The 26778-nt window shown below is 36.4% G+C and overlaps 1 protein-coding gene across 3 annotated transcripts in view; it reads right to left on the bottom strand.

Annotated features, from left to right (window-relative positions):
* Positions 1-274: 274 nt before the first annotated feature.
* The window catches only part of PARVA (parvin alpha), a 69047-nt gene continuing 42543 nt past the window's right edge, over positions 275-26778 (bottom strand). For all 3 annotated transcript variants that reach the window (XM_042785463.1, XM_042785464.1, XM_042785462.1), the window contains exons 3-14: positions 24776-24865; positions 24606-24676; positions 23872-23974; positions 21850-21990; positions 19795-19910; positions 14297-14355; positions 13238-13257; positions 12011-12072; positions 11253-11321; positions 9532-9633; positions 8657-8729; positions 275-5261 (exon numbers count right to left, since the gene is read on the bottom strand). In XM_042785463.1, the coding sequence (XP_042641397.1) occupies positions 5185-5261; positions 8657-8729; positions 9532-9633; positions 11253-11321; positions 12011-12072; positions 13238-13257; positions 14297-14355; positions 19795-19910; positions 21850-21990; positions 23872-23974; positions 24606-24676; positions 24776-24865 (983 nt within the window). In that variant the 3' untranslated portion in view covers positions 275-5184. The remainder of the gene's footprint in view (positions 5262-8656; positions 8730-9531; positions 9634-11252; positions 11322-12010; positions 12073-13237; positions 13258-14296; positions 14356-19794; positions 19911-21849; positions 21991-23871; positions 23975-24605; positions 24677-24775; positions 24866-26778) is intronic.

The following is a 26778-nucleotide window of genomic DNA, read 5'->3' as shown; positions in this document are numbered from 1 at the left end:
ATATTAAAGCAGAGGTATACTTTGCTATTTTGAGTCAAACACAGCATTTTTCTGACCTGCTGCTGTTAATCATTTCAAACATATGTTTACATGGCTGTTTTTGCCAACCCACTTTCAGCTGTCACCAGCCCCCACAGAAAATAATAATAAACACCTAGTACACCCACAAAGAAGTAACTGAAAATGCATTAGATGCATAGAGAGGTCTGGAAGCTATGAGAATATAAACCATACAGCCTTCCTAATTTTTTGTCATATATCTCATATTTTGACCCAACAACAACATACAGTGTTGATTTTCAGGTACAAATTTTATTGTGGATCATAAGAAAACTTTCAGAAAAAGAACAAGAAAAAATCAGCAATAGAGTGTCTCTTACAGATTACATAAAACATATTCTGTGAAAGCTAACTCTGCAGTTAAAGGCAATGCAACTTAATTTAAACTAACCATTATTTTCAGATACACGTTAAGAAGCAAGTTTTGCAAATATTCTTTTTTCTTAAGTAGTTTGATATTGAAATTGAGAACCAAATATTTCAATGACACTAACATTGTTTCAGAGTGTCTAGTATTAAACTGTTAGACAGAAAAGAAAATCTCAATATTGCAAAAATAAATAGTAACACAGAAAATATTGTCAAAATACATAAAATTAGTCCTAGTAAATGTTAAATGACTCAAAACCTCTTTGGAAAATCTGTGGATGCTGAGGTATACACAATTTTGGAATTTTGGTGCTGCTATCTCCATTTTTCATATGATACATCAAAACAAAATACCTTACTTTAAATACAACTTTCTACGTAGGATTTCTTAGACTTGTACTTTAACTGTAAAGAGATGACCCACACTAATTCTTATAGTAAAATGTCAAAAATCTATTAGGCAACAGTGTAGAAAATCTTGCAAGAGGTTTTCAAGGCACTGTTCTCTCCTTGGGTGCTTGGCACACACACAGGCCATTCATGAAGGCTGTTTTGATAGGAAGACAGGAATAACAAAAAATAGACCTAAAGCTAGTATCTAGTATATTAAATATCATGTATATCTTTCTCTAATGAAATAAAACTCATACTTTTAAAAGCCGTTCTGCTTTACAACACTGTGGCTTGTGGCAAGGTGTCTTCTAAATTAATCTGAAACATTAATTTAAAAACATAGTTTATGAAAATAAGAACAAAAGTCAACCAAGTAGCATTTGCCTCAATCAATATAGTCCACCTGAATGTAAACTATTGCCAAGTACTGTAACCCTCTGCAAAACAGAAAGGAACAAATGCTCTGTTGATTTAATGCCCCTGGTTTACATGGAGATACGCCAATCACCAACCTGGTCCACAGTCAATTGAAGTAGATTAGGACCCTATTCCAGCACTCACTGGCCCACTTGAATTCCTGAACTCTGTAGCTGCAAGGGCAGGACTGCTGCCCCCCTAAAACAGGAAAGTATCTACTGACTAAGAAATGCAAAGAACTAGATATTCTGCAGTCAGCTCATTTAATAAGAAACTTGGTACATCTGTACTCCATTGGAAATACAGAGCAATCCAATTCTGGACTTTATACATGTGTCTCAGGTAAAATTTTGCAAAGATTCCTACAATACCTTTTTTCTAGGACCTGTTCTTTATGAGAACTAAATACCAGTCAGCTGGGAAAGAAATTTGAAAGAAGTTGTCCTCAAGATATTAGGATTTTAGATAATTATTTTGACAACATCTTTTTGACATACTCTTAAGAATCTGTAGCTCCTCTTTGAAAAAAACAGTTTTATGTGGTTGACAGAGCATGCCAGGATCCATCAATAGCAAAAGGATGCCTATCTCCAACCACAAAACAAATCTGGATACCATATTGTTGGATGCAATGGATGGATTAGAAGTCAGAGAAGCACAAAAAACTCTGTTCTTTTGGCAGTTTCATAATGCCCCAGCAGCAGAAATGTTTACTGACTGTTTGTTACTCAAGGCAGGCTAATCTGCCAGTTTTCAGTGGAGTCAGCTACCTGTCGGCCTTCATGTGACAGAGCACAACAGACAAGCACATTGGTCCATTGGATGAAATCCACATACCACCATGAGATCTTAAAGCAGTGGCTTGGATTCATTCTACCTGGCTTTAGAAACCTAGCCAAAGTGCTGAGACAGCAGCCTTGAGATCAGAGGCTCCCTCTGGGACCAGCAGAGAAACTGGCTTCTCCAAGTGACTGTTTGCTAAATCCATTGATTTGGATCTATTTAATCATTTAAAGTAATTATAAATAAAATCAGGATTGAGCTAAAACTTAAACAACTTCTATTGTGATATAAACAGTGCGAAAATTCTGCATTCAGCTGTACATCAGAATACATTGCTGTGTATCAAGAATAAAAGCATCATAGGTGTCAGCAGAATTTGGCCCAGCTAACTTATCATTTCACTTCGCTGAAGGAAGGTGCTGGCCTCCACTGATTGCTAAAGAGCAAACTGTCTACAGTAGTATTCTATATTTCTATAATATTCTGTATTAAAGCAATAAATATTAGATATAATCTGTATATTAGATTTCATATTTATCTGATAGCTATATAAATCTACACTGTCAAAAATATAAGCAGTGACTCACTCCTACATGGCAGCATATGCTATTTTTGTGAAGGTGTTAAAACTATCTCATGGGTCTATATCTACATAGGACACTCTTGTTTATATAGCAGATTTTAATTTACATAAATTCTTACCATAGGACAGATAATTGTGTAAGGTTGGATATTGTTTAAATGTTTCTATGGTGGTGCATAATTGCATTTCTGTATGAGGATTTCATCATTCTATCTCAGCTTTATGTTTTTTAAGGATGGAAAACGAAGTCTGACCAGAATCTCCAATAATGTTATATCAATATAGCACAGGAATACTTATTTTCAAGTCCAGGCAAAAAACAGTTTCACTGTTCCTAACCTTTTTCCTTTACAAATATAAATATCCTCTTTAATGAAAGTGCACTCCTGAAAACATGGGCAACCAAACCATTTTGGCATTCTTGAGATGTAAATGAGTGTTTCAGCTGAGCATGGTCTGCAGAAAAAACATCATACATTTTTAAATTAACTATTACAATTATTACAATCTAGGTGTGCAAATGAAAAACTTACATGTTACACATTAAAATAAGCTGAAATTGCTGCTGGTATATGCATGAGAAGTTCTGTCCCAGTTTGCTCAAAAAATGCTTGATTAATTCCTATCGTTTAGCTTCTTAGATATTAAAGATACAATGAAAACATGTTCATTTTCATGGAGGTCAAAATGTCCGGTTATTTCCCTCTGTAAAAGGCAAATAATTGTTATTTCCTGTACCTCTAATTTCAGTAACTCAGTTAAAAATATAGAGGTAACAAAATATTTTAACAAAGGTATTTAGAATGCTTATATCAATCAGATAATATTTTCTAAGTTCAGAGAACATCCAGGTATTCTCCTCTGAATTAAATGCTGACTTTCCTTTGCAAAAGTTGATATTTACTTCTCAGAAGAATAATTTCTGTAGCTCCCCAGCAGAAGCCAGTATCAACATGTTATTAAACATCAGTTAGTGTTCATCAAAGATATAATGTAATTGCTTGTCTTTCCTTTATGCTAATGTTGCACTGGAAAACTCTACCATTTAAAAAAAAAAAAAAAAAAAAGCACTGGAAAAATGAAAAGCATGTAATGCTTTATATAAAAGTAACGTATAGCTGTTACTGACTGTTCTTGCCAGCACTGCATTTCTTCAGATGAACAGACTCAAGAGCTGACAGATTGCTTTCCCTTCTACTTATACCAGTTCTGCCATAATTGGATGACTATTAACAAGTCTCCTTCCTGCACTAAGCAGTCCAAAGATTTCTAAATAGTTGTCCAGTAATTTCTGCCTAAGGATTTTTTTCCTTACTGTGTAACCCAGGATCCCAAGAATCTTGATTGCATCAGAACACTTCATTTAGAAAGGTATCTAATACTAACATCAAGACTTCTAGCAAGTGATTAATTTACTCTTCAACTTATGCCAGTGCAGGTTTTGATGACTCAGGCAGTCTCCATCAGCTTCTTTATGGAAATTTAACTAGTGGTTGATCAACTCCCATTTCTCTTTTGTGTCTTTTTTAAAGCTAAAACCAAACAGGTTACAGCTTACACTTGGTGATGATTAGGTAAAAGTAAAGCAGTGCTTTTGTACCTGAAATGCTACAGCAATGTTTCTAGAAAATTATTATTCTTTTTTTGTGTTGGACATAATGCAGCAAAATACATTCATCATAAAATCAACCAAAGGGACAAATTCTAAATCCTATTTAGCAATAAATCTAAACTTGCAATCTGGTAATCATGTGTTTAAACTACTAAAAGAAAAAGAAGCCATTCTTTTACTGTCTAATAATATCTAATAATACCATTATTATAGGGAAACTGTACTGTACAGGTGTGTTTTTCTGACGTGTACTTTGCAAAAAAGATCTCTTCCTTGAACAAAACTAAGTGACCAACTGCAAAGTGTGCTTATGCGGAATGCTCAACAACACATTTAAAGCAAAGTAACACATTATAATAAGTCTGAAGGAATGAGTAGCCACTACACAGTTTGTACCCATAAAACTCAAGCCTAATAGCACTGGAAATATAAATTAATCAGGTTAAGCACTTGAGAAAGTCTCTTCTTTTTAGCTGTGATGTGAGCAAGAGTGTTTAACTGTTTCTCCCCATGCACATTTCTCATAACTAGAATGCAACCTCCATCAAGGATGGAAAATATTCTTCCCCTCCCCAGATTAGAAAAGATATATGTAAAAAATACTAAAATAGATACTCAGTACAGAATCTTCCTATGATTGGCTCCAAAGACTGATTTGAATTAAAGCTACTAAATATTTTTTTTCATTGTTGTTACACCTACCACAAAACAGTGTGAAGGCAGTTATTATTGAGACATTAATTCTCCCAGAATATACCCAAATACCTTTCTCGAAACCTTTCTTCTTCATAAGTTATATTAGTTTTAAATCTACTATGAAAATAGTAGTGCAAGAATAATCAATTAAAAAATTCTTCAGATAAATGGTTTAGTTCCTTTTAGGATAAAGATGCAGAGGAATACCGATGAAAAATATGCCAGTTATGATGCTTTCTTTGTTGACACTCCTTTCACACAAATCAATTCTTCATTCCACATTCCTGTATTTGGTAAACAAGTTGTACAGTACTCTCAATGTAGACTTCAAGTCGCAATTTACAATATCTATGAAAAAGACAAGGGAAAACCAATTAGTAACTTCATGACATCAAAACATTTTTCAGAAAAAGTGCCTATTCTCTACTCCTTTTCCTTGTTCATATCCATATGCATCAACATTAGAATCAGACAGATAGTAAGAAGAATAGAAATATACATAAAGCACAGTTTTTAAATTGGCAAATCAAAAATCAGTATTTCATCCACTTTTAGTTAGGGATACAAATGGCCAATGGTGCTGATGCAGAAATGCAACCAAGGTTTAGATGCCCATAAGACAAACTGTGCCTAGAATCTTGTATACTTATATGACTGAGTCTTCAGTTAATTGTGAATGAAAAGTAATGATTTAGAAAAAATCATCGGGCAGGAACCAATGGAACTCTTCTCTTATGTAAGAATTGAAGGACTTGGCCTATTCTGGGCTGCAACATCCTTTATTAGGCCTCATTTCAGCAACACAGCTAGAAGCAAATTTACATTTCCTAAAGAATCTAAAGAAGGTAGGTATACAAGTGTCCCTTGAAGACACTTCTGAAAATACTTTGGGTTAGCTGATGTACATGACTGAATTAGTCCTTAAAAACTCAACATCTAAAGTAAAGGATTTATATGAAACAAAAAGTTAATGAATACCTTCTGTTTCAAAGAGAAGTTCTTGAGAAAGTCAGTATTATTTCACAAGAAATCTATAAAACAAGCTGACAAGTACTACTGCAGCAGTCTGCACTAGTGCTTCAAGGAATATTCAATCTCAAACAGGGATTTAGGATTGCCCTTAGAAAAAATAGAATAGAATTAGAATTGTCCTATCTCTTTCTGTTGACTGTGTAGGAATTCAATCTCCTAACCTTGGTGCTTGGGATTCGCCATGAAGGTGTAAAGTAGACGGTGTGCATACTCCCATTATCTTCAAAATCTCCAAGTAAGCCTGGTAAATTGTGTATGTAATCATCAGAGAGTTTTGCCATTATATTTATCCACACAGATGTTTCTCATAGATTGTGAAAGGGTTATACTTTGAAGAATGAATCTAATCAAACCTATGCATGGTGTCCCAGAGTATTTAGACTTTGAAGGGCTAAAGATATTAGCTACTTGGCAAACTGACATCCATGGACAAAGGGTGAAAACACTCAAATCTAGATTTTATGCTGAGCCTATGCATGGTGATGAAACTATGGCCACATGGTTTTGTGGCTCCTAATAAATCAGATCAAAAACTCTTGGTATAAAATGAAGAGAAAATGTCAAAAGCTACAGGAAGGGCACATTGCTCCCACAACATCATATTACACTCTGCAGGACTGTTTGCATATAACTCGGGAAGTTTCCTCTCTCAGGCCAGCAGCAAGCTGCATAACACCTTCCTTTCCAAATGCAGAACTTCAAATGAATAAAGAGATAACTTTGACAGGTCTTTGTAAAGTTGCCAGAAGACTCCACCATCACAACAGTATTCCACAGAAAGGTCCAAACTAAAAAGAAGCATGCTTCCAGAGAAAGATGAGTTATTTCCATTGCTGCATGTATTTGACTAACATGTATAACATTTCAATGATTGCAATTTTCAAAAAGAGAAACTTGAGATTGACTTTCATGCACACATTTCAAGAAGTAATCTGAAAAAGCTCAAACTGCGAATGAATTCACTATAGACTCAGTAGATTAATGTTCCGGCCATTTTTAAAGTAAAAGGTCACAGAAAGCTTTTTAATACCTTTTCAATTATATTGAAAATAACCCAAATAAACTGTTGACCCCATAAAAATCATTGGTTTTCATACTCATTTATTTAACCGCATTCTTTTTTCCACTAAATATGTTTTTCATATTCTAAAGCACTTTCAGCATATTTTTTCTTCAAGAACCTCAAAGAAACAGTGTAGGAATTTAAAGAGTATTTAGTATACACTTTTAGGGTAAGATCCTTTTCAATACTCTTTTGCTCACTGGAAATTTTAAGTACGGGCATTGTGCCCAATGTAACAACACATAAAACAGATGTGTTTTTCCATTCACATTGGGCAGGAAGTTTCATATTAAGCATTTCAATAATTGCACAAGAAATGTCTTATATATGCTGAAATATCCTTATGGCTTGATTTATACTGGAAAAATTAGCTGTCCCCTAGAGCAATAAATACCTGAAAAATTAAATGCCATAAGAATTTTAAACTTCCATGGGGAGTAAGGGATCACAGATACTCTCTGTTTTACTTGGATCCCTAGATTTCACTATTTCCCCCTTCTCTCTTTGACTGTTTCAAACATAAAAGTTTGTGATACAGTCACCACTGGTTTAGTTAAGCATGAATGTGGATAAGAGTTCAAGCAATCAAAAGAAGTGAAAAAATAGGCTGAGTAGGTCCAGATTAAATGCATAGGCAGCCTAGGCTCAATCCTGAGACATATTTTTGTGTGTATGTGTGTATGTCTGCTGCTGTTATGATCTGGAAGTTGGAAGGGATGGAAAATAAGCAGAATGGAGCAGAACTTGCTTCACTGATGTGTACCTGAACCTCCAGAGAGCCCTTCCAATTATAAATAAAACTCTGAGCATTAATTTATATCAAATCCTCAGGGAATGACAATCCAATATTAGAGCAGGAGAAGAATGTGTGTACCACAGAATGTGAATCTGCAACAGGTCTTGAAAACACATATATATTGATTACTATGCTACCACCCCTGTTGGGAAGAGTGGAGCAGAAGCTGCACATCCAGCTCCTGCATTCTAGGAACTGGTAACTTCTCATGGGAGGAACCACAAGAGTTCCCTGCAACATGGTGAATCAAAGGCTCTAAAAGCTGGATTAAAACCCTGTATTTATATGTGCAAAGAGGACTGGAATCCTGGCCCTGCTAAAGTCAGCAGCAAAACCTTCATCTTTCCTGAAGACACATTTTACTTTCAGTCTCCAGCTCTAAATCTTATTTAAATGTGCATGAATAGGTCCCGCTTTCAAAGGTAGTTATGTGAGCATTTGAAATTCTTCTTCCACAGCATCTATCTCTTGTGAAAATTTTGTAAATTGCACTGGAATACTCGAGGTTTAGTATGAAGAGGTGGGATGGGGGACAATGGAGCAATTGAAGCAATTCATATCTGCCAGTGACACCGTTCACAACTGTATTCTTTTTCTTTCTGTGAATATGAGTATTACTGCATAAGTTTGGTCACACAAATCTTACCCTGGCCATTCAAGAAAGGAAGCCTTACAACATTTGAAAAAGCGTATCTATCAGCCATTTAAAATGCAGTTACCTGAGTACTTCAAAATGTATCTTGCCTTTCGCTCTTGGATTAACGTTTTAACCTTCATTTAGCTATACTGTAATCCTGCGAGATAAGATCTGAATCCAGCGTAAATTTTTATAATACAAAAAATGTAGAATACCTTCTGGTCTTGGCTTTGGTTTTTCCAGTCCACCATCTTGCATTAGCTCGAATGCAAAGGATACATTGAGGACCTAGTAATATAATAAAGGTAATCATTATTGTGAACTATATACAGTATAGTATAAACAGTCGAAACAGTATGTATTTAAAGCTGCAGACCCGGATGCTTGGAAGGAAAAAATAGTCAGGGCTCCATATATCAGTGGAAGATCTAGTCCATGGAATCCAGACAATCCATTGTTTTGTTTTTTTTCTGGGTGGTGATGGTGGTTTCAGAAATATAAAAGTAATTGAAACAAAACATGTGAACTAATAATACCCATAGAAAAATGACTTACAAGTAAGAATAGCCCACCTCCCGCAAGTTTAAAAATTGGAACATGATGGCTCATCAAGAGCTCGTCTTGAATAGACGGCTGAATTGCCTGGATAGCAACAGACACTGAGGTAATGGTTGGTTTTAAAATGATACATCCTACACATATGCCTTTATGCTTTCAAAAACATGAAACTTTTCAAATGTTAAATTCTTGGATTTTGGACATGAAAAAATCAGCTCTGTCATCAATTCATGTGTACAGTTCTTTATACACTTAATGAACAGTAAGTCTGATTCAATGACAGCATCACACAATGGCTGCCAAAATCAGTTAATACTTGCTAACCACCCCATCCTTAATATAATTTTCATTTTTATTCTGGATAAGCATTAATATTGAGATCTTAAAAATTCTTGGAAATAGTTACCAGTCCCATCCTCTCTTGATTTCAGCCATTTACATCAACCTTATGTGGAAAAGCTGTGTCATCCTGGTACTACTAGACCTGTTCATACATTTATTTGTTTTTGACAGAAAAATGAAACCTAATTACCTTTTGTTCAAAACTATCAGGAGTCAAGAAAAAGCTGTGCAGAGGAACAAAATAGCCTTCTAGAAGACCCATTAGCAGGACTAAGTACACACCATCTGCAAACTGTAAAAAAGACATTTCTCAATAAATTTTCTGAAGAATAACTCATTGCTTTGCTTAGTGTACAAGATACATATTGTCTAATGCAGAACTTTCAACAAACTACAAATGCAAATATATTCAATTGCAAGTAAAAGACCTCATCTCACCTCACTTCTTTGATTCCTTTTATTTAGTTAGCATGTTCTGTTAACGTCTCCAAAACTGACCTAATGCTAAAATATATGTGCAGAACAAAGTTCTTGGAAAGAGAGGTGGTCAGTGGCTTTGACCTATGTCTCTGCTTTCTATTCTACTAGTTGTGGGGGATCAGAACAGCCACTTTTCAAGCTCTCAAATGGCATGCATTCCCTGAGCAGAGAAAAGCAAAATATAGGTAAAATCACATGACTACACAGAAATTCGGTATATTGGAGGAGATAAAGGAACAAAGAATCATCCATGTTCTGCCAGTCTGTGTCAATCTAATTTTAAGCGTATGTAGTTACAGATGGAAGGGATCTAATTGCTATGATATATGTTCCTTTCTATCTGAAAAAAATAACAACATCCGTAAGATTTTGTTAAAGACCTCTCTATTACCCCTGTGGCATCAGGACAATCAGTGCACTGAGATATCCTCACAATCAAAGTTACCTGAAGCAACCCATCACCTTCCCGAAATAGGTAATTTTCTTTCAACCGATAGAAATACAATCTCTCATCTTACAAAATACTGTTTTGGATAAATGCTAAGGGGTTTCTAGGTATATTTGAGTAATATGGTTTTTTCCCAAGTAAACAATGCAATAAGCAGGCATAGGGAACACCCTCTCTAAATGCCCTTACACATTATTTCCACCCAAATCTGAATTTTACCTTTGAAAAATCTCTATCAGATTGATAGCTATTTAGATAAACCAGAGATTCTTAATAACATGAATCAAGATATAAAATAAAGCCTGTCCTGAATACACCTGCATTTTTTTGGTAGTGCAGATCATCCTGCCTGCCCGACTTTGAAATTTTCTTCTATTTTCTGCTTCAATTGTTCACATGAGGAGGTATTAATACAGTAGGACTAAGCTTTTCTTTTAGCTTCTTTTCAGCAAACTTAGCAGCTGAGAAAAATAAAGAAGACCATGGACAACATTATTTCTGTAGTGCAATCAAGCCTGCAGCCCACTGTAGAGCTGCCTATACACTTGAGTAGCTTTACTTTCAAGAACATATCTCACTGAATAGTCATTGCATGCAATTGCATGGTTGTGTAAAGGTAGGCAGGAAGCAACTTTCAGATTGAAATGGGATAAAACTAAGTGGACAGAGTTCTTTCCTGACCAAAACAAGCACAGGTTCGGCTTACAGCACTTGGCAGCGCCCAAAAGGTAGCATGTTAACTAATTTTTATGCTAACTGAAGTACAAAACTGTTTTAGAGGAATTCAGCTGTCCTCATGATTTTTTGCTTAATTGACAAGGGTCTTCTTCACACAAACACATTTAGAATTCAAGGATTTCCCACTGAAATAACATCTTAGAGCATAATCAGTAATTTAATGATATTTCTGGATAAAGTTGGGGGCATAGTGCATAACGCAGTGCAACTATCCCTCCCCTTTAAGAAAGGCTGAAAAATCTTACCTGGGTCTCCAGTTCAGTGACCTCCAAATTCAATTTATTCAGATGCTTGTTCACAAAAGTGATGAGAGTCTGAAATATGAAAACAATGTAGTGAAGGCCTGTTCAGTACGGCAGCAGTTCAACACATGCAGTATGAACTCCACTCAGAAGAGAATGTGAGTGAGTGAAGACACTGAAACACAATTTTTAAGTTTTAAAACTGAAACATCACGTTACAAAAAAAAAAAAAAAAAATCCTTTTTTCCTCCAAGAATGTAGAACAGAAATAAAATGAATGTGATGTATATAAGTAAAAATACACTGTTGAAACATAATAATTCTTAAAAGAAAACCTTGTAGGATACTACAGGGAAGTGGGCAATTGGACTCCACTCAAAAGTGACAGCAGCCAAAATCCTCTACGTCAGACCCCTGGCAGTTGTAAACTGGATACCTCTTTGGCATCAGTACACTCAATCCACCAGTTGGGTTCTACTCAACATATACTTTGTGAGAACTTCTTTTTAATGGAAACTTTGATAACTACATGTTGTTCTATGTTCTAAAGTTAAGTTCATGCTGCTAAATTTTAATAAAAAGTAACATTATAATAATGAATTTGTGTATTTGTTTAAGCATAAACCTTAATTGTATTTAATGTATGCAAAGTATGACAATTATATATTATATACATACACAGTCACTACATACATACAAACAGATGCATACAAGCATGCACATGTTCACATTATGCATTTTAAAAATAAAAACTTTCCAACCTTTTTCACTACATTGAGCTTGTCTGGAGCATGGTCAAATAAAGTGTCAAATGCATCTCTTTCTGAAAAACATTCAGAGGTGTTAATATGTTAAGCAGCAGTTGTCCAAATGCAGAACAAATACTTATTGAGGCACATACTCATTTGAGGCAACAGTCAGCAAAAAGTTTCAATACAGTCTCTTTGTATTCCAAGTACCATGTACTTTGCACACTGTTCTCTTGCTATAAGCTGCTAGTAAGTTATTCTCTATTACTTATAAAAATCATCATTTTCTAGTAGGATTTGGATTAACTAATTAACTAATTGTTTCTCAAAAATGAACAAAGAATTGTGCCATTCTGATACACAATTTAGGATATTATTAGCAGGACAGGCAATCTAGGGTAGCATGACTGCAGTGCTACTGTAGTCACCTTCTAAAGAAAATGAAAAAAAAAAAAATATGAAAAGGCACCAGAGACTTTTCTGAGCAATTTTCACTTCGACAATCACCTGAAAGATAGCGAATGACTCCACAAAAAGCTACATTCATATTTCTCAATAAAAAAATGCTACAGGAGATCCAAAGGCAGTTGTAGGTCTCCTTTATACAAAGTAAGACTGCTCAGGGATATCATTGGGAAAAGAGGTCATGCATGTAGCCTTTTAAACCGGCTGTAAGGCAGCCATTGAAATAATACAAGAAGCAAATGCTAAATTCTTGGTGGGACTCCACCTAAGCTCCTCAGATGAGTGTTTTCTGCTGGCCAGGCATTTGGCCAGTCTCAATACTAGCAGTAAGACATACTAAGCACAGGAACTTGCATGGTGTTTAGCCTGTTGAATAATGACTCAAAGTCATTAAAGTCTAAGTAGGTAATGTATGCAAGAATGCCAACAAGTTCACCAGCTGGTTTATAGGACAAGACATCATTTCATATTATGCTGGGAACTTATGATTAATACTATTAGAGTAACGTTCTGGAGGTTAAACCACAAAGCACCTGCAAATTAACACATGCTGAAAAGCACTGAAATGTGTTTTAAAGATGGTCAGACTGATTTTAATGCTTTATTTTCCTTTTGTTAACTGCCACAATAGCCTGTGGTGCATATATTTATATATTTGCCAGGGCAACCTGTAGTCCCGTACTTCCTCGCAGCTTGATCAAAATGACCACCCACTGCAGAACTAATGTATACTTTGGCTGCCTCAAGAAAAAGATAATAATCAAATGAACTTACCATGCCTTCCTGATAATGCCCTATGGAAAAAAACAACAAAAAGAACAAAACACATTTATATATAATTCACTTACAGACACCGTGCTGCAAAAAATCACAGTATACATGTCCAGATTTTCAGCTTAGTGAAAATTGGAGTAGATTCATGGAATTAAGAAAACCTTCATCAAGTTACTCCAGCTAAGAATCTGGATTAGTCTGGAGTCCATCAGTATAATATCTCCTGGCTTCACTGAATACTCCTGGGAGGTCAGATCTCAGATTTTCTATTATTAAACCAAATCGACACACCTTGCCTGAGTGAAGAAGGCTTTTTCATGTTGATTTTGTGAAGACTTTTCCATTTGCTTTAAAGATGCATTTACCACACCAACTACAATACAATTTTGGCCAAAACAATGCTTGGACTGGGTTCTTAAGGACTGCAGCATTTTGCTCCAGTTGATCCCTCATATAACTATTGCACATAAACAAATTCTTAAAGATTAGTAAGTCAATAGTCTGGCTTCTTTCCATTCTATTAGAAACTAGGATACTCTACTGTTCCTTTCTGCTGGTTTGGAATCATTTTTCTGTAAGATAACATGCACAGGGCTTACTACTGTTATTTCACATCCTCAAAGTCCAAACACCTAAAAATAGTCATATCACATTCCTTTTTGAAAGAATCTAGTTCTCTATCAAGAAAATACTAACGTAAAAGAATGAGACATATCTTTCTTGTTTATTTGAAGGACTTTTGAATAAATTAATAAGAAGTATTATAAATGCAGAAATAAATCAATAGTTGATAAATGTAGAGATTTTGTATATCTTCACTGTGCCTTCTTTTTTATCCTAGTCTCCTGCTTTTAGTTCCCCAGCTCTGTATTTCCTCACCCTTTTGTATTTTTAGATGCATGTTTGCAGCTCTTGAAAAGGCTAAAACACAGTCACTGGCTGATGCATCATCTTCCCTGGAACCCCAATACCAAAATCTAAATATCAGCAAACGTTTGAATTTCTGAGACACATCTGTGTTCAATTACTGAACTGCTGGCAAAAGTGGTGTTGACATACTCAGTGTTACCAGTTATTTCCTCTTGGATTTGTCGAGACTGGAGGATTCCTTCTCGTTTCTGGAAAAAATAAAAAAGTGACATTTTCCTCAGTGAAGTTTAATGCTTAGGGTACAGTAAAAATCTGTGATCCACAAACATAATTAGATAAGAAACCTGCAAAATAAGAACTTTTTAAAAATGAACTTACAGTAATATATTATTTCACCTTGCAAGTATTTCAGAACACTCTTTGTACATTAACAAGAAACTTGAAACTCCACCTGTAGAAGGAAGCATTTCTTTTCCATTGTCCTTAATTCACTTTTCTTTTAAAGGCCTCAATTCAGCAAAACATTTGAAACACCTAAACACATATGTATGTATTTTAATAGAGGTATGTCAAGGTGAGTTGAATTAAACCTTCTATTTCAATTAACAGCTTGGCAGATGGTGACGCTGCTTCTCTTTTGCAAAAATCTTGCTCCCAGGCTATCTGTTCTTTCTTCCCTGTTCATATACTTTCTTTTTTGCCTCTGTGTTTTCTTCTTCTGAAATTCCTCCACACAAAGTGGTCTATTTGCTTGTGGTGGAAAGTCAAAATGGAGGATAATCCATTCACAGCCTGCTCCAGACCCTAGTCATCTTGGTGTTAATATATGCATTGACTTCAATGTTCTTCAGATGTGAGAAGCCCTTTGTACGTGGTGGTGAGTGGCCTGTGTCTAAAAGCTGTACAGAAAATGGTAGAAGCCAACTCAAATGGTTGGTATTTGAGTCAGTTGGAAAATGAAGGAATTTAAAAATCTGACATTGTTTCCAGTATGCAGTTCATAGTCATCTGATGATGGTGTAAATACTGCACATATGTTTTGCCTCTCTGTTTTTTCCGTGTTAATTTTATTCACTGGAATTAGTAAAATTTTGCAGTACAGAAAGAAAAGTCGGGCAAATGCTGACAACTGCATGTAAAATCTAGACATTAGGCAATTATTCATGATTCTTTATTCCCTGTCATACAAGGAAATGAGAAAAATAAATTTATGCTGGTCCTAGACTTGCCTTCTACGTGGGAAAGAGAAAAGGAGAATAACCTTTTGGAAAAGTCTTTCATGACATGTGGACTGGGACTGGTACTCTTCCCTGTCTTAGAGAAGATAGCACATTCCTACCTGAGGCAGTTCTCAGTGTATGATGTGCTGACCATTTGGCCAGGCTTGAGACTATTACTTCTCACTGCGTTACTAAAACATATGAGAATCAAACTTACTTTCCACAATAAAGCCATACACGGCATCCTCTGGGTCAGTCTAGACTGGATCTTGGAGTACTCTGAACTGTCATTTTAGCTAGATTATAGTTTCATGGGGTTTTCGTTATAGTTTGTAAAGCTTATTACTAAATATCTTGCACATGGTTAATAATGCATTCAGGGAGGACCTCTGAACATTAAAAAGACAAAGCGGAGTCCACTGTGCTACATACTGAAAGATGGGGTACAGAATAGCTGCTGAGACGTCTTCTATCACATTCCTTGAAAATCTTAAGAACTACTACATCATTTAGGGCTATCTTCATTTCCAGTTTGCATCTGAAGTTACAATCTAGTTTGTGATAGCTCAAGTTAGAATTCCACTCTGTTTAACACTTTTGTTTATTTTTCCCTTTGCTGCAGGGTGAAAGGAAACTTTTATTTCCTCCTGATGATGACTCTGACATGCCAATGATGCCTCCTGGAGCAAAAGCCCTATCACTCTTGTCTCCTAAGGGAGTTGAGCACCATAGCAATGGGAACTGTACTTCTTAGTGCCTAGTCTGGTGATATGGGAGAAGAAAAAGGTTTCTAATACTTTACCTTCCCTCTGCAAAAGTGCAAAAATAGCCTAAAACATACCTCAGCACCAATATAAAATGTATTTCCCTTTTTGATAACCTGCAATAAATATAAGTAGGAATCTGCACCTTAATCCTACTGTTGACAAGAGAAAAAAAACAACTAACCAACTAAACAAACTAAACACAACAAGACATCAAGGCCTAGTTTTGTGCCTGGCATCTGATCACTAACATTAATGGAATTTCCATACTGCCCAAATATGACATGCACCCACTGGACACTTATGTGATCAATACAAGTTAAGACAGACTTTCCTATGCTTTTGATTTGTAAAAAGACTGGTGAAAAAGTTCCAATGGCAACAATCAGAATGGACCTTAGAAACACTAGTCTAGTCTAAGCATCTTCTCTGTGAAGGCTGTTTCCTATACATCTTCTGAACTTTAAAAACCTTCCACCTCAAAACTGAGGCTAATACTGATGTCACCTGTTGTGAATCTTGTTCTCAGAGAATGACACAATATTCCTAAAAATACAAAGAAGCACTACTCAGGACTGAAATACTGTCCAGCAATGTTCCTTAAAGACAACAGTGGCTATAACTGAAAAAACAAATGATAAAAATGAACATCTACTATTTGAAAGTTACTAAGAAATGAGGCATGAATTAAGATTCACCATAGCTGGATACATATTCCAGCAACCACGGAAGACTTTATTTGGACAAGCTTGGTATTTTCTTCCCTCACAGCTGAAAGACTTCACTAAAGGCCATGAAAGAGCTTCCTAATCACTGATCATTTTAAATTGGCAACTAGCCCTCGAAAAAAAATCCATCTGAAATTTGGGTAATATGTTTGGAAATGGAAAGGGCCTCCTCTTCATCTCTCATCAGCTATATGTCAGCAGTTTTATGTAACTGAGGGCCAACTGTTTAATTTCCCACGCAAAGTCCCACTCTGAAAACCTTCCCACTATTTGAATGGGTTTTGCCTATGTATTCTTACTATCCATTTCATCTGGATCATGTTTTATAATTGCCTCACCAAAATGAAATACAGAACTATTCTAGAGCTTGGAAGAACAAATACCTTTGCCACAGGTTCAAAAGAAGATTTCTTTGGATTGTGGAGGCAATGATGCTTGGAAACATTCCAGACCTTCCCAGGTTATGGGACCAATGATCTCAGATTAAACTTGTGATGTATACCTTCTTCTAATCCCATTCATTTCCTGGCTTTGCTTAACAGTAGTTTATGTACCCTAGAATTGCTGTCACAGTGCTCAGAATATGCTGAAGCCATTCTGGCTGCTCTGTCAATGCAGTTGTATACTCTCTGACTGACATCTCTTGCACACAAACAATCTGTCATTTAACCGTTTGTGAATGGCATAAATAAACAGTTTTTAAAAAGAAGCAAAATGATGGCAGATCTAGCTCTCCACAAGAGCTCTCACTTGTTTCAGTAGAAATGATCAAACGAAGCCTAGGTTTTGTTCAAAATTACTCATTCCAGTATTACAGAAGGAAAATAAAATAATATACCAAAATAGCTACAAAAGGTCCAATATCACATTTTTTCCCAAATCATTTTATAACCCAGATTACATATTATTCTCATTGCTAACAGCTTTTGTACAAAACAGCCAAAGGAAACAAGCTTTCCTAAGAACTGTGCTGATTACCTGTTGGGCATGAGCACACTTAGAAATATCCTTGTTTCTATTTCAATAAACTACACCCAGCCAACACAGTAAGCCTTACATTTTATGTATTTCTAAACCTAACAAAATCATGAATGAATTAAGGTAGTCTTCCTTAAAGACTTCATAAAAGTACTTCATTCTTTTATTTTTTTCTCTCTCTCCCTCCTGTTCCCTTTATCAAACTGTATAGAGTAGAATTTAAAACCAATTAGCACATAGTCTGCTAAGCTTCCTTAGGCACAACCTTACTTTACAGAATATATGAGGGCTTAGAACATGAGGTGTGCAAGTTTGAAGACTAAATTAGGCTTTAGAATCTGCTGATTGTTGATTAAAACTTTCACTGAGTTCAAAGGGTACGTGATGAATTCTACAGAACCAATCCCACAGGAGATGAAAGAGAGATTTAAAAATTAAAAATAAAAAAACAACCTGCCATAAATTAAAAATGAAAAAGTGCCCCAAACACAACTATAGTAAGAAAACTGCCCTGCCCCCTGTAGTTAATAGGAGTCAGCATAGACTTGGAGTTCCACTGATTGGCTGTCACCAAGGACTGGGTCTACAGGACGAAATCTCCCGCAACATTACTTGGATTTTATTCTGGTGCAACTGCTTTCTCTGCAATTCACTGGCGCCTGAGCTACAGCTGCATAGCTAAGAGGCAAAGCAGTGAGCCAGATTCTCCCACTACTTATTGTTTTTAAATTGGTTTATCTGTACTGATTTCAGTGGATTTGCTGTTGAACTACATTAGCCTATTAAACAAGAAGACAATTACGTCCATTGATTTCAATGGGAATTTCGTCTGGACGTATGGAGTGTCAGCAGAATGCAGGATCTGGTTCTTTATTTTAGCACTGTGTTATTTTTCTGGTTTAGTTTTTCATCCCAAGGATGCCCTGACTGATGCATTCCTGATTTCTTAAGCTGGTTTTGGTATAAATTTGAGATAAACCAGTGTAATTAATATATTTATAATAGCTGAGGTGCTTGAAAATTATGTTCCTCTGAACCCTTAGATATCTAAATGCAGATTTGCTAGGGTTCTCTTCTGTCTGTAGAGAAACCCACGAAGCAGAAACTAAGAGCCAATGAGTCATTATCAGGCGTCAGTGATACATCTACCAGAGACTCTCCTTCAGATTTCTCCACAAATTACAAAACTTGTCTGATTCAAATGCTGGAAAAAGGAGATCTGTCCCACAGATTTTCAGTCACACAAAACTTGAGCAATAGCTCTTTGCACCAGATATTGCAGGGTAACATCAGTTAAAACACATAAATAAAGACAGTAACAGTGTAAAAAATAAAGGCAACGCTAATTGGAGAGAACGAAAAGCAGATTAAATGGGAAGAGGCCAAATAAGATAGAGCAAGCACAAGTCCAACTGAAAGAAAAATGATGAACGAAATAACATGAAGAGTTTGGATGGATGAGGCTCTAATAAGGAGACCGACTGACACAAAAGATTTAGTTGATGGGGGGTTTTTGCATGCTTATGAGAAAGCCAACACTGTAATCAGACTAAATTAGCATGCACAAGGCTGAAAAAGAGTATTTAGTCACCTACCATGAATCTGAATGTAATAAACAGTGACAATTCATCATTCACTGCCAAGAATGATTTGAATCTCTACACAAGTGAGAAGGCCATCAAAAATGGGAAAAATAATAATTCTGGAGATCATATTGGGTGATAAACACATTCCAACAATAATAATGTTTCATATATTTTTAATGTCAGAGTCTGGCCACTTCACAATCAAAAGAAGATATTCTGAGCCACAGCTCAATCTGGGAAAGCACTTCTGCCTTTTTCTGGTTGAAGTACTGTCAGCAGGGAAGACCCATGTGTGTTTCTTGTCAGCCAGAGACACACGTTGGCCTGCCCAAACAGAAACTCTAGGCGTATCTTCCAAGAAACCCCTCAGCCAATTTCACACCACCAAGAGCTGTTCAACACCTCTCTTACCTGCACAACAACCACCTGAATGGACACGTGATCTGGCAGTCTGATCGGTGCTCGAAAATACTGTGATAATGCAACCAGAAGATGAAGTATTGCTACAAGACTTTTAGCATGGACAGCTGAAATAGATATTAAAAGCACAAGTTACAAACTGCAAAGTAAGTAGGGCACATATTTTTACTTTTTAGGATGTAGGGATTATGGAACTCTTTTCCTCCTGACACCTGGAGCCAGAGGGCACTTTTAAGTCACCTCACCTTTACTGGTCTCCTGCTCAACTGGTCAGTAATATGCATCAGCACTGAAGCGTTATTTTTTGCAGCTCGTCTGGATTCCATAGGCTTGTGTTGATGGAAATCTAAAGCTAATCCAAAAGCCAGACTTCATGTTCAGCAGTGCTGTCTCTGCATTCTCCTTGCCTTTCCTTTATTCCTTTTATTTCAATAAGGATTTATGGACTATCAGAAAGATATTTTTGTACTCATAGCATGCACTTACTCATTTTTAAGTGTCACAATGTCTGCAGGATGATAAACGAGCCTATTTTGGCAGAAGCCTTAAGCAGTAACTTACTAAACTCAATGACTCAAACATTCCTCATGAAGTTATAGTTGTTATTGAACCTTTTTCACAGCAGGTTTCATATGGGTAGTTAACACTAACATGACTTACAAGATATCAAAAGCCATACTGTAGGAAATCCTTAATCAAGTATCAAACCATTGGGATGAAAGTGAATAACTTACAACTCTTGTTATTGCCTTTTTTCTTCCATTTTGTTTTTGCATTTAGAGTCTTCCCCAGAATAGTATTCCTAAATGATCTTTGATATCTACAGTAACAATTTTTGTACTTGAACTAACCAATAACTACTACCTTACTTTATTGGTAAAGCAGGATCAGATTCACTAAAATATCCTTTTTTGTTAGCTTCCAATGCAAGTCTCAACTATGCCCATTCATATAAAATGCGGTATCGCTGTCAAGTTTTGCTGGGCTGCCAGTGGTCACGGATGAGGTGCTTTAGCCAAGCACTAAAAAGATGTCTGTCTGCCTAGCACCGGTGTGTGCTACAGCTGACTCCAGCTGCTGCTGTCTATCTCTTCTTTAGCTCTAAAACACATGTAAAACATTAAATTAAAACTAGAAGTTAAATTGTCAGGGCACTCCAAACACCCTGCCTCCAGCTGCTTAACAGAGAATGGAAAAAACCTGGGGGGAGGTTGAAGAGAGATGGGGACAGAAAACTCAGTGTGACCACACAAAGGGGGAAGTCAGAGATGCCTGATGTTCACTCTTGCTCCCTCGAGCTATTTCTCTCCCCCCCCACTTTGTTGTGAATGGAACAAGATACAAAACAGCTCAGCTCAAGACAGGTATAGGAGACAGGGAAACTGCTATATTCTGGTCAAGATATTCACCAGGGTGAAATCATTCTGGATTCTGAATTCAAATTTAAAACAGATTAAGTGGCCTAATTTTCTAAAACTGTTGATAACCTGCTTTCTGCAACACACATGCACTAAAATGTCTTGAACTGGACCACTGAGGACATTTCTACTAGATATTAGTATGTTCATTTTAATACAACAAAACAGAAAGGGTGAAGTCCTAATCTTTATGAGAGTTTTGTAATCAAAATCAGTGGTTCAGATTTAGACTTAAACAATCAGAAATATTATTCATATTTATGTTGCAAATTAGACACAAAGAGTCCTAGGACCTAACTCTCCTTCTGTCTACTATGTTTATGCAGGTACTTGCCCATTTCAACAAACCCATTTAGTAACAGAAAACTTAAGCTGTTGTGCATATGGATTTAAGAGCAGAAATACCATACTATGACAGGCTCTGAGAAGACAGTATCTTTAAATTGGAGGTTGAGCACCAGTAAAGAGGGTAGAGTGTACCACATCTGGAAGTGCCCTGTATAGCAGCTCCTACCACAAATACCAGCTTTCAGCCTTCCCTTATCATTGGATATTTCAGAATTCAGAGAGCAGCTATAAACTCTCAGCTGTCAACAAATGAGAACAGCATAGAAAACACATAACTTACAGTCAACGTTCCATTTAATGCTTCTTGGAGGGAGTTTAAGGGTTTCGTTGATCTTTTCAAGCACTGTCTGTAGCTTCTGTTTCTGAGCAATTTCAGACTGAGTAACTTCAGCAACATTCAGCTTCTCACTTTCAAGTTTCTCTGAAATGATAATAGGAAAAAAACCAGAAGAAAAATCATTCTCAACTCCATGAAGAACACAAAGACATTCCATGCACCCAGATATACATTCAAGAGATATTAGACTTCCTGGTTTTAAAGTTATCTGGTTTTCCTTCAAGAGCCACTCTCCCCCACACTTCTGAGCTCCTAAAGATACAGTTCACATTTTCACTTTATTTACCCATTGACAAAGGGAAGGCCAAGTATTAATGAAAGCCACACTACTGGATAACAAATATTTGCTGCATGCAACTCCCTCTTAGGGAACATCAGACTCAGAGGTAAGGCCTATTACTTCTATTGCTACTGTATAAAGGGTATTCTGTATGCAAGTGGCTTGTACTTTAAATTTTGTTCCATCAGTCTCAGCTTCCTGGCTTTTCCCTCAGAGTCAGGAGATTTAAAAATTTTACTTGGCCTGTTTGTGATAAAAGTGAAGTGACATTGTATTCATAGAGGTGGAGGATGCACCCAAGAAATGAAAACAAGTATTTCTGGAGGTATGAAAACAACTAAAATCTTGGCCAATTTCTTTCTATGAAACCACAGCCTTTTTCTGCACTGAAAATTTGCAGTAGATTTTAAAATACTTTGTGAATTAGTTTGTTAATAATTAGTACAGATTGCTAGGTGTATACATACATGGCTTAGTGTTTATCATTAAATAGTAAGCAAAGAAAATTCTGTAGTAAAATCTCCCTGGTAACATCACTAGAAACAAAATGCTTGGTCACATGTCAATTTACTTCTATGAAAGAATATCTTATTGAGAGATATCTTATTTGGTAAGACCTTATCTTCCCCAAAAGAGTGAGAGCCTGAGCTACCACCCTATGAATCCTGCCTAAGAGACTGCTACCTTCATGGGTTTCTTGTGCCTCCACAAAAATCAGTCTGTGCATAGTCTCACAACAAGACCAAAGTCTTTAGTTAGCACAGACCTGATCCACAAGGAATTAATAGTAATGGAAAAGATTCCACTGAAATCAGTAAGTACTGGATCAGTATACACGTACTTAGAGTCAGGCTGTATCTGATGTGCATTTTTGGGGTTCTGGGTGAAGTCACTGGAGGTCTGCCCATGGGAATCAAATTGTTCAGTCTGGGGCATATCCAGTCCATCACAACATATTCAATAGCTTAACCATTCATAGAAGGGAATAGTCTGTGTAGTCTTTATTGGAAGTGCTCACATGATGTTTCAAGATTCATTTAAGATACTGAAAAGAAATTTACTGGAGACTTTATGAGCTGTAATAACTAAGAAAATGGCTTCCAAGCCAACAGTTAAAAAAGCACATGCCAACTCTGCATTAGCAGTTTCTTTTTTCTATCTGTTTCTCAGCTGAAGCTCAGTTTGCAGTCCACTGGGTACCATTACCTCAGTAACGTTAAAAGCCAGACATCAAATCAGAAAGAAATTCCAACTTTCCAGAGGAACTTTGCAATGTGAATAAACGATACTATGGAACTAGCAGAGATTAAAAACATCCACCATTGTACTGAAAATACCCTTGCCTTCAAACTTACTTTCCACTTGTAACACAGTTAAGTTTGTACAGCACATATGCAGATAATAAATTTAATTGGAGTGAATACTGCTGCCAAGACAAGAACCCACCCTCTCTAGCACCCCAGGTAGGCTTTATGCTGTTCTCATCAACTACAGAGCACCACACATTGCACTGTAGCTATAAGGATTGTGCATACAGACTATTGCTCAAGGGTTTCATAATACAATGCTATTTTTATATCACTTAGTGGCATAAATGTAAGATGATACCAAGGTTCCTAAGTAGGAACAAGTGATCTACTCACTGACAAAGTGCCCCAACAGCATGCACATGTATTTTTTCTTACCAAATAATTTCTGCAATACTTGTCCATCATACAGGTCTTCAGCCAAGTCTTTCACAATAATCCTCTCTCCTACCAACACATCATTAATCCAGTCAATTAATACCTATATGGGAAACACAAATTTGGCAGTGTTATTCACTATTCATTTGCAATTTAAAACACATGTCATTTTGTACAATGATGAAACTATTTAGCAGAAAGAATACCAAAACTGCAGTGACTCAAAATATAATCAGTCTGAAAGACTATCAGAAGAAAATAGGAAGGATTTAGGAAGGACTCTTCTAAGGTGGCCGTGTCAGTGCACCACAAGGTCTAGACAAATAATGGATTGATGCAGGGCCTTCTGGAGTAGAATCTGTCAGCAGCATTTTAACATTTTATTGTGAAGCAAAAGGTGTTGAAGTCAATTCTAATGAAGCTTCCTGCTAACATTCTAACCCCAAGAATCACAAAGACTACAAGGAGAGTCAGTGGGATCTTAGATTGGGGGTGGGATGGGACTAAGAATCTGGACTCAGGATTTTAATCCAAATTCTTAAACCTCTCTGTGCCGTATCTAGAGAAAGATACTGCAACAAATGACCTGTCCATTTCACTGGGATGTATGCACCACATGGTTTCATTTAATTAGTATCTAAACAGTGTGCTTTGAAGTGTTCAAATGCAAGAGGCAGGGATAGCATTAAAAAATAGTTTCACTTTCCTGAAAGTGTTTACATGCTTTTCATTACCTTCATTAGTTCTTGTAATTTGGGGTCATTTCTTGAATTTGGATCAACCATTGTTCGGACTTCATTCTCCTCTGGAAGGTTTAAAAGAAAGATATTAGAAACTATTACAGGCATGACACTTTATTTTACATCAAGCTTTCATGTTGAGATGTAAAATTGTTGTGAATTACCTAGCATAGTGTCTTCAGGGTCTAGTTCGAATGGAATTGGACTGAGAGGTAAGTTAATGGCATTTATTCCTTCTTCCTGTAATTCAGATACTAGGAAATAAAAAAGAAGAGCTTCGTCAAATTTCAAATCAATTTTACTTGCTATTTCATTTTTGCTAAAAGTAGCATTAATTGTCTTAATTTCTTTATAAGAACTTGACTCTATTAGATAAGCTACTAGGTGTAATTACAGCAATAAAATATAGCTAACAAAAATGGGAGGCCCAGCCAACAAACCTTTACTTGTATGGACAGATTTTTCATGGATAATGGTACCGGAATCAATGTAATTTCATCAAATCTTTTCCAGGATAAGGCCCATTGTTCTCAAATTTTAAAAGGCTCACTTGCATTTTAATGGTCCTGACATTTTAACATTAATGAATCATTTTTGCTGAGGGAAATGATTATGGCTCTCAGCTATCTCACCCTTGCTCTGGAGATGCTTCAAGTTTAGCTACTTGGGAAGAAAGAGCTGGGTCTCGCTATATATCCACCACACAGCAGCTGCCAGACTGATAAACTATTTAGGACTGAAGGTTCAGTCGCAGCACAAAGCTATCTCCATTGGTCAGGTCAGAGACCAGCTAGAGCAGACTGTGGAATAATTCTGGCCTGCGTTCTTGGCCTTTCTTTAGCAGAAACCATGGCAGCAGGACACAGGTGTAAGACAATGAACCCTCAAAAGTACTGCTTTAATGCGGAGTCCAGACATAGGTTGAGAAAGAATTTGGAGACAGGAATGGGGAAGTAAGCCAAGATCCCATAGTTTGGAGATGCCCACAGTTGTCAGGAAATATGGATGAGTTCTTGCTCAGCCAGTCTCCTAATGCTGCAGAAATCAATGTTCTTGTAATACATGCTCTGAGAACATAGGAACTGAGAGATCCAGAGAACTGTAAAAAGCAGTCCTGCCACTAGTTCTGTGCTTTACAGGTTCTGTACCTGGTGCAGTTCAGAGCAACTTCATTCATTCCTCTGGGTGACCCAAACTTTAATAGGTTGTGAAGACAAAACCCTTCCTTCACTGCCCAAACATGCCTCCATTATAGAAGAGAATAAATACAAACAACCCAATACACTAACGCTACCGCTATGGAAGAACACATAGCACTGTGCAGGGAGGGTACCCACTTTGGTGATCAAACAAGTTTGTATCTTGCTTTGTAATCAAGAAACCAGTGCAAACCTGATTTACCAAACCAGGAGAGAGCCTTGCTGTCTTATGAATGACAAGTAATGCTGTTTTGGCCACTCATTTTTCAGTGTACAGACCTTGACTAGAACTGTTTGTGAGCACAACTGTTCCAGTCAGTTTAAACTTAAATAACATAATTCAAGCATCTTGCATGTGTCATAAAGATTCAGGTAGCTGTATACACCTTCTGACATGAATTAAAATATATGATTTATGTGCAGATGCAGATTCACCATATAACATTTCAGATTTACCACCTGAAGCTTTCCTCAGTTTATTTTGAAAGTTACAGAAACAATTTAGGTTTGGAGAAAACAGAAAAGTAAAGAGCGACCATAGCGATCTTGTGGTTTGCTCCTGTCCCTGTAACTGCCCTGTAAGGTAGCTTTTGGAAAAGTTTCACCTTTCTGCCTTAACTTCTTGTGTGCAATAAATACAGTTAAGTTTCACATGAACACTGTGATAATTAGTCAGTTGGTGTGATAACAGTTCTAAGACTTGCCAATTTTTTTCTACGCTTTGTGAAATGTTTTGTGCTCTGCCAGATTAAATGTCTACGAACATTTCAAAAGCGTATGTAGCTGTATTCAGGCATCTATGCAAGATTCATAGCAATAATAGCTGTTAGAATGCTTATTACTTTTAATTATACAGAAATAATTTTGAAAATTCCACTGCTTTCAATACTGAAACGCTAACTTCACTTCATGCACTCACCCTGCTTATGTATCTGTAAAATACAAATACTGAGCAGCTCTCAAAAGTC

The sequence above is a fragment of the Tyto alba genome, unplaced genomic scaffold, assembly GCF_018691265.1.
Source record: "Tyto alba isolate M040663 unplaced genomic scaffold, T.alba_DEE_v4.0 Super-Scaffold_8, whole genome shotgun sequence".
Classification (NCBI taxonomy): Eukaryota; Metazoa; Chordata; class Aves; order Strigiformes; family Tytonidae; genus Tyto; species Tyto alba.
This window is presented reverse-complemented; position numbering and strand designations above follow the sequence as displayed.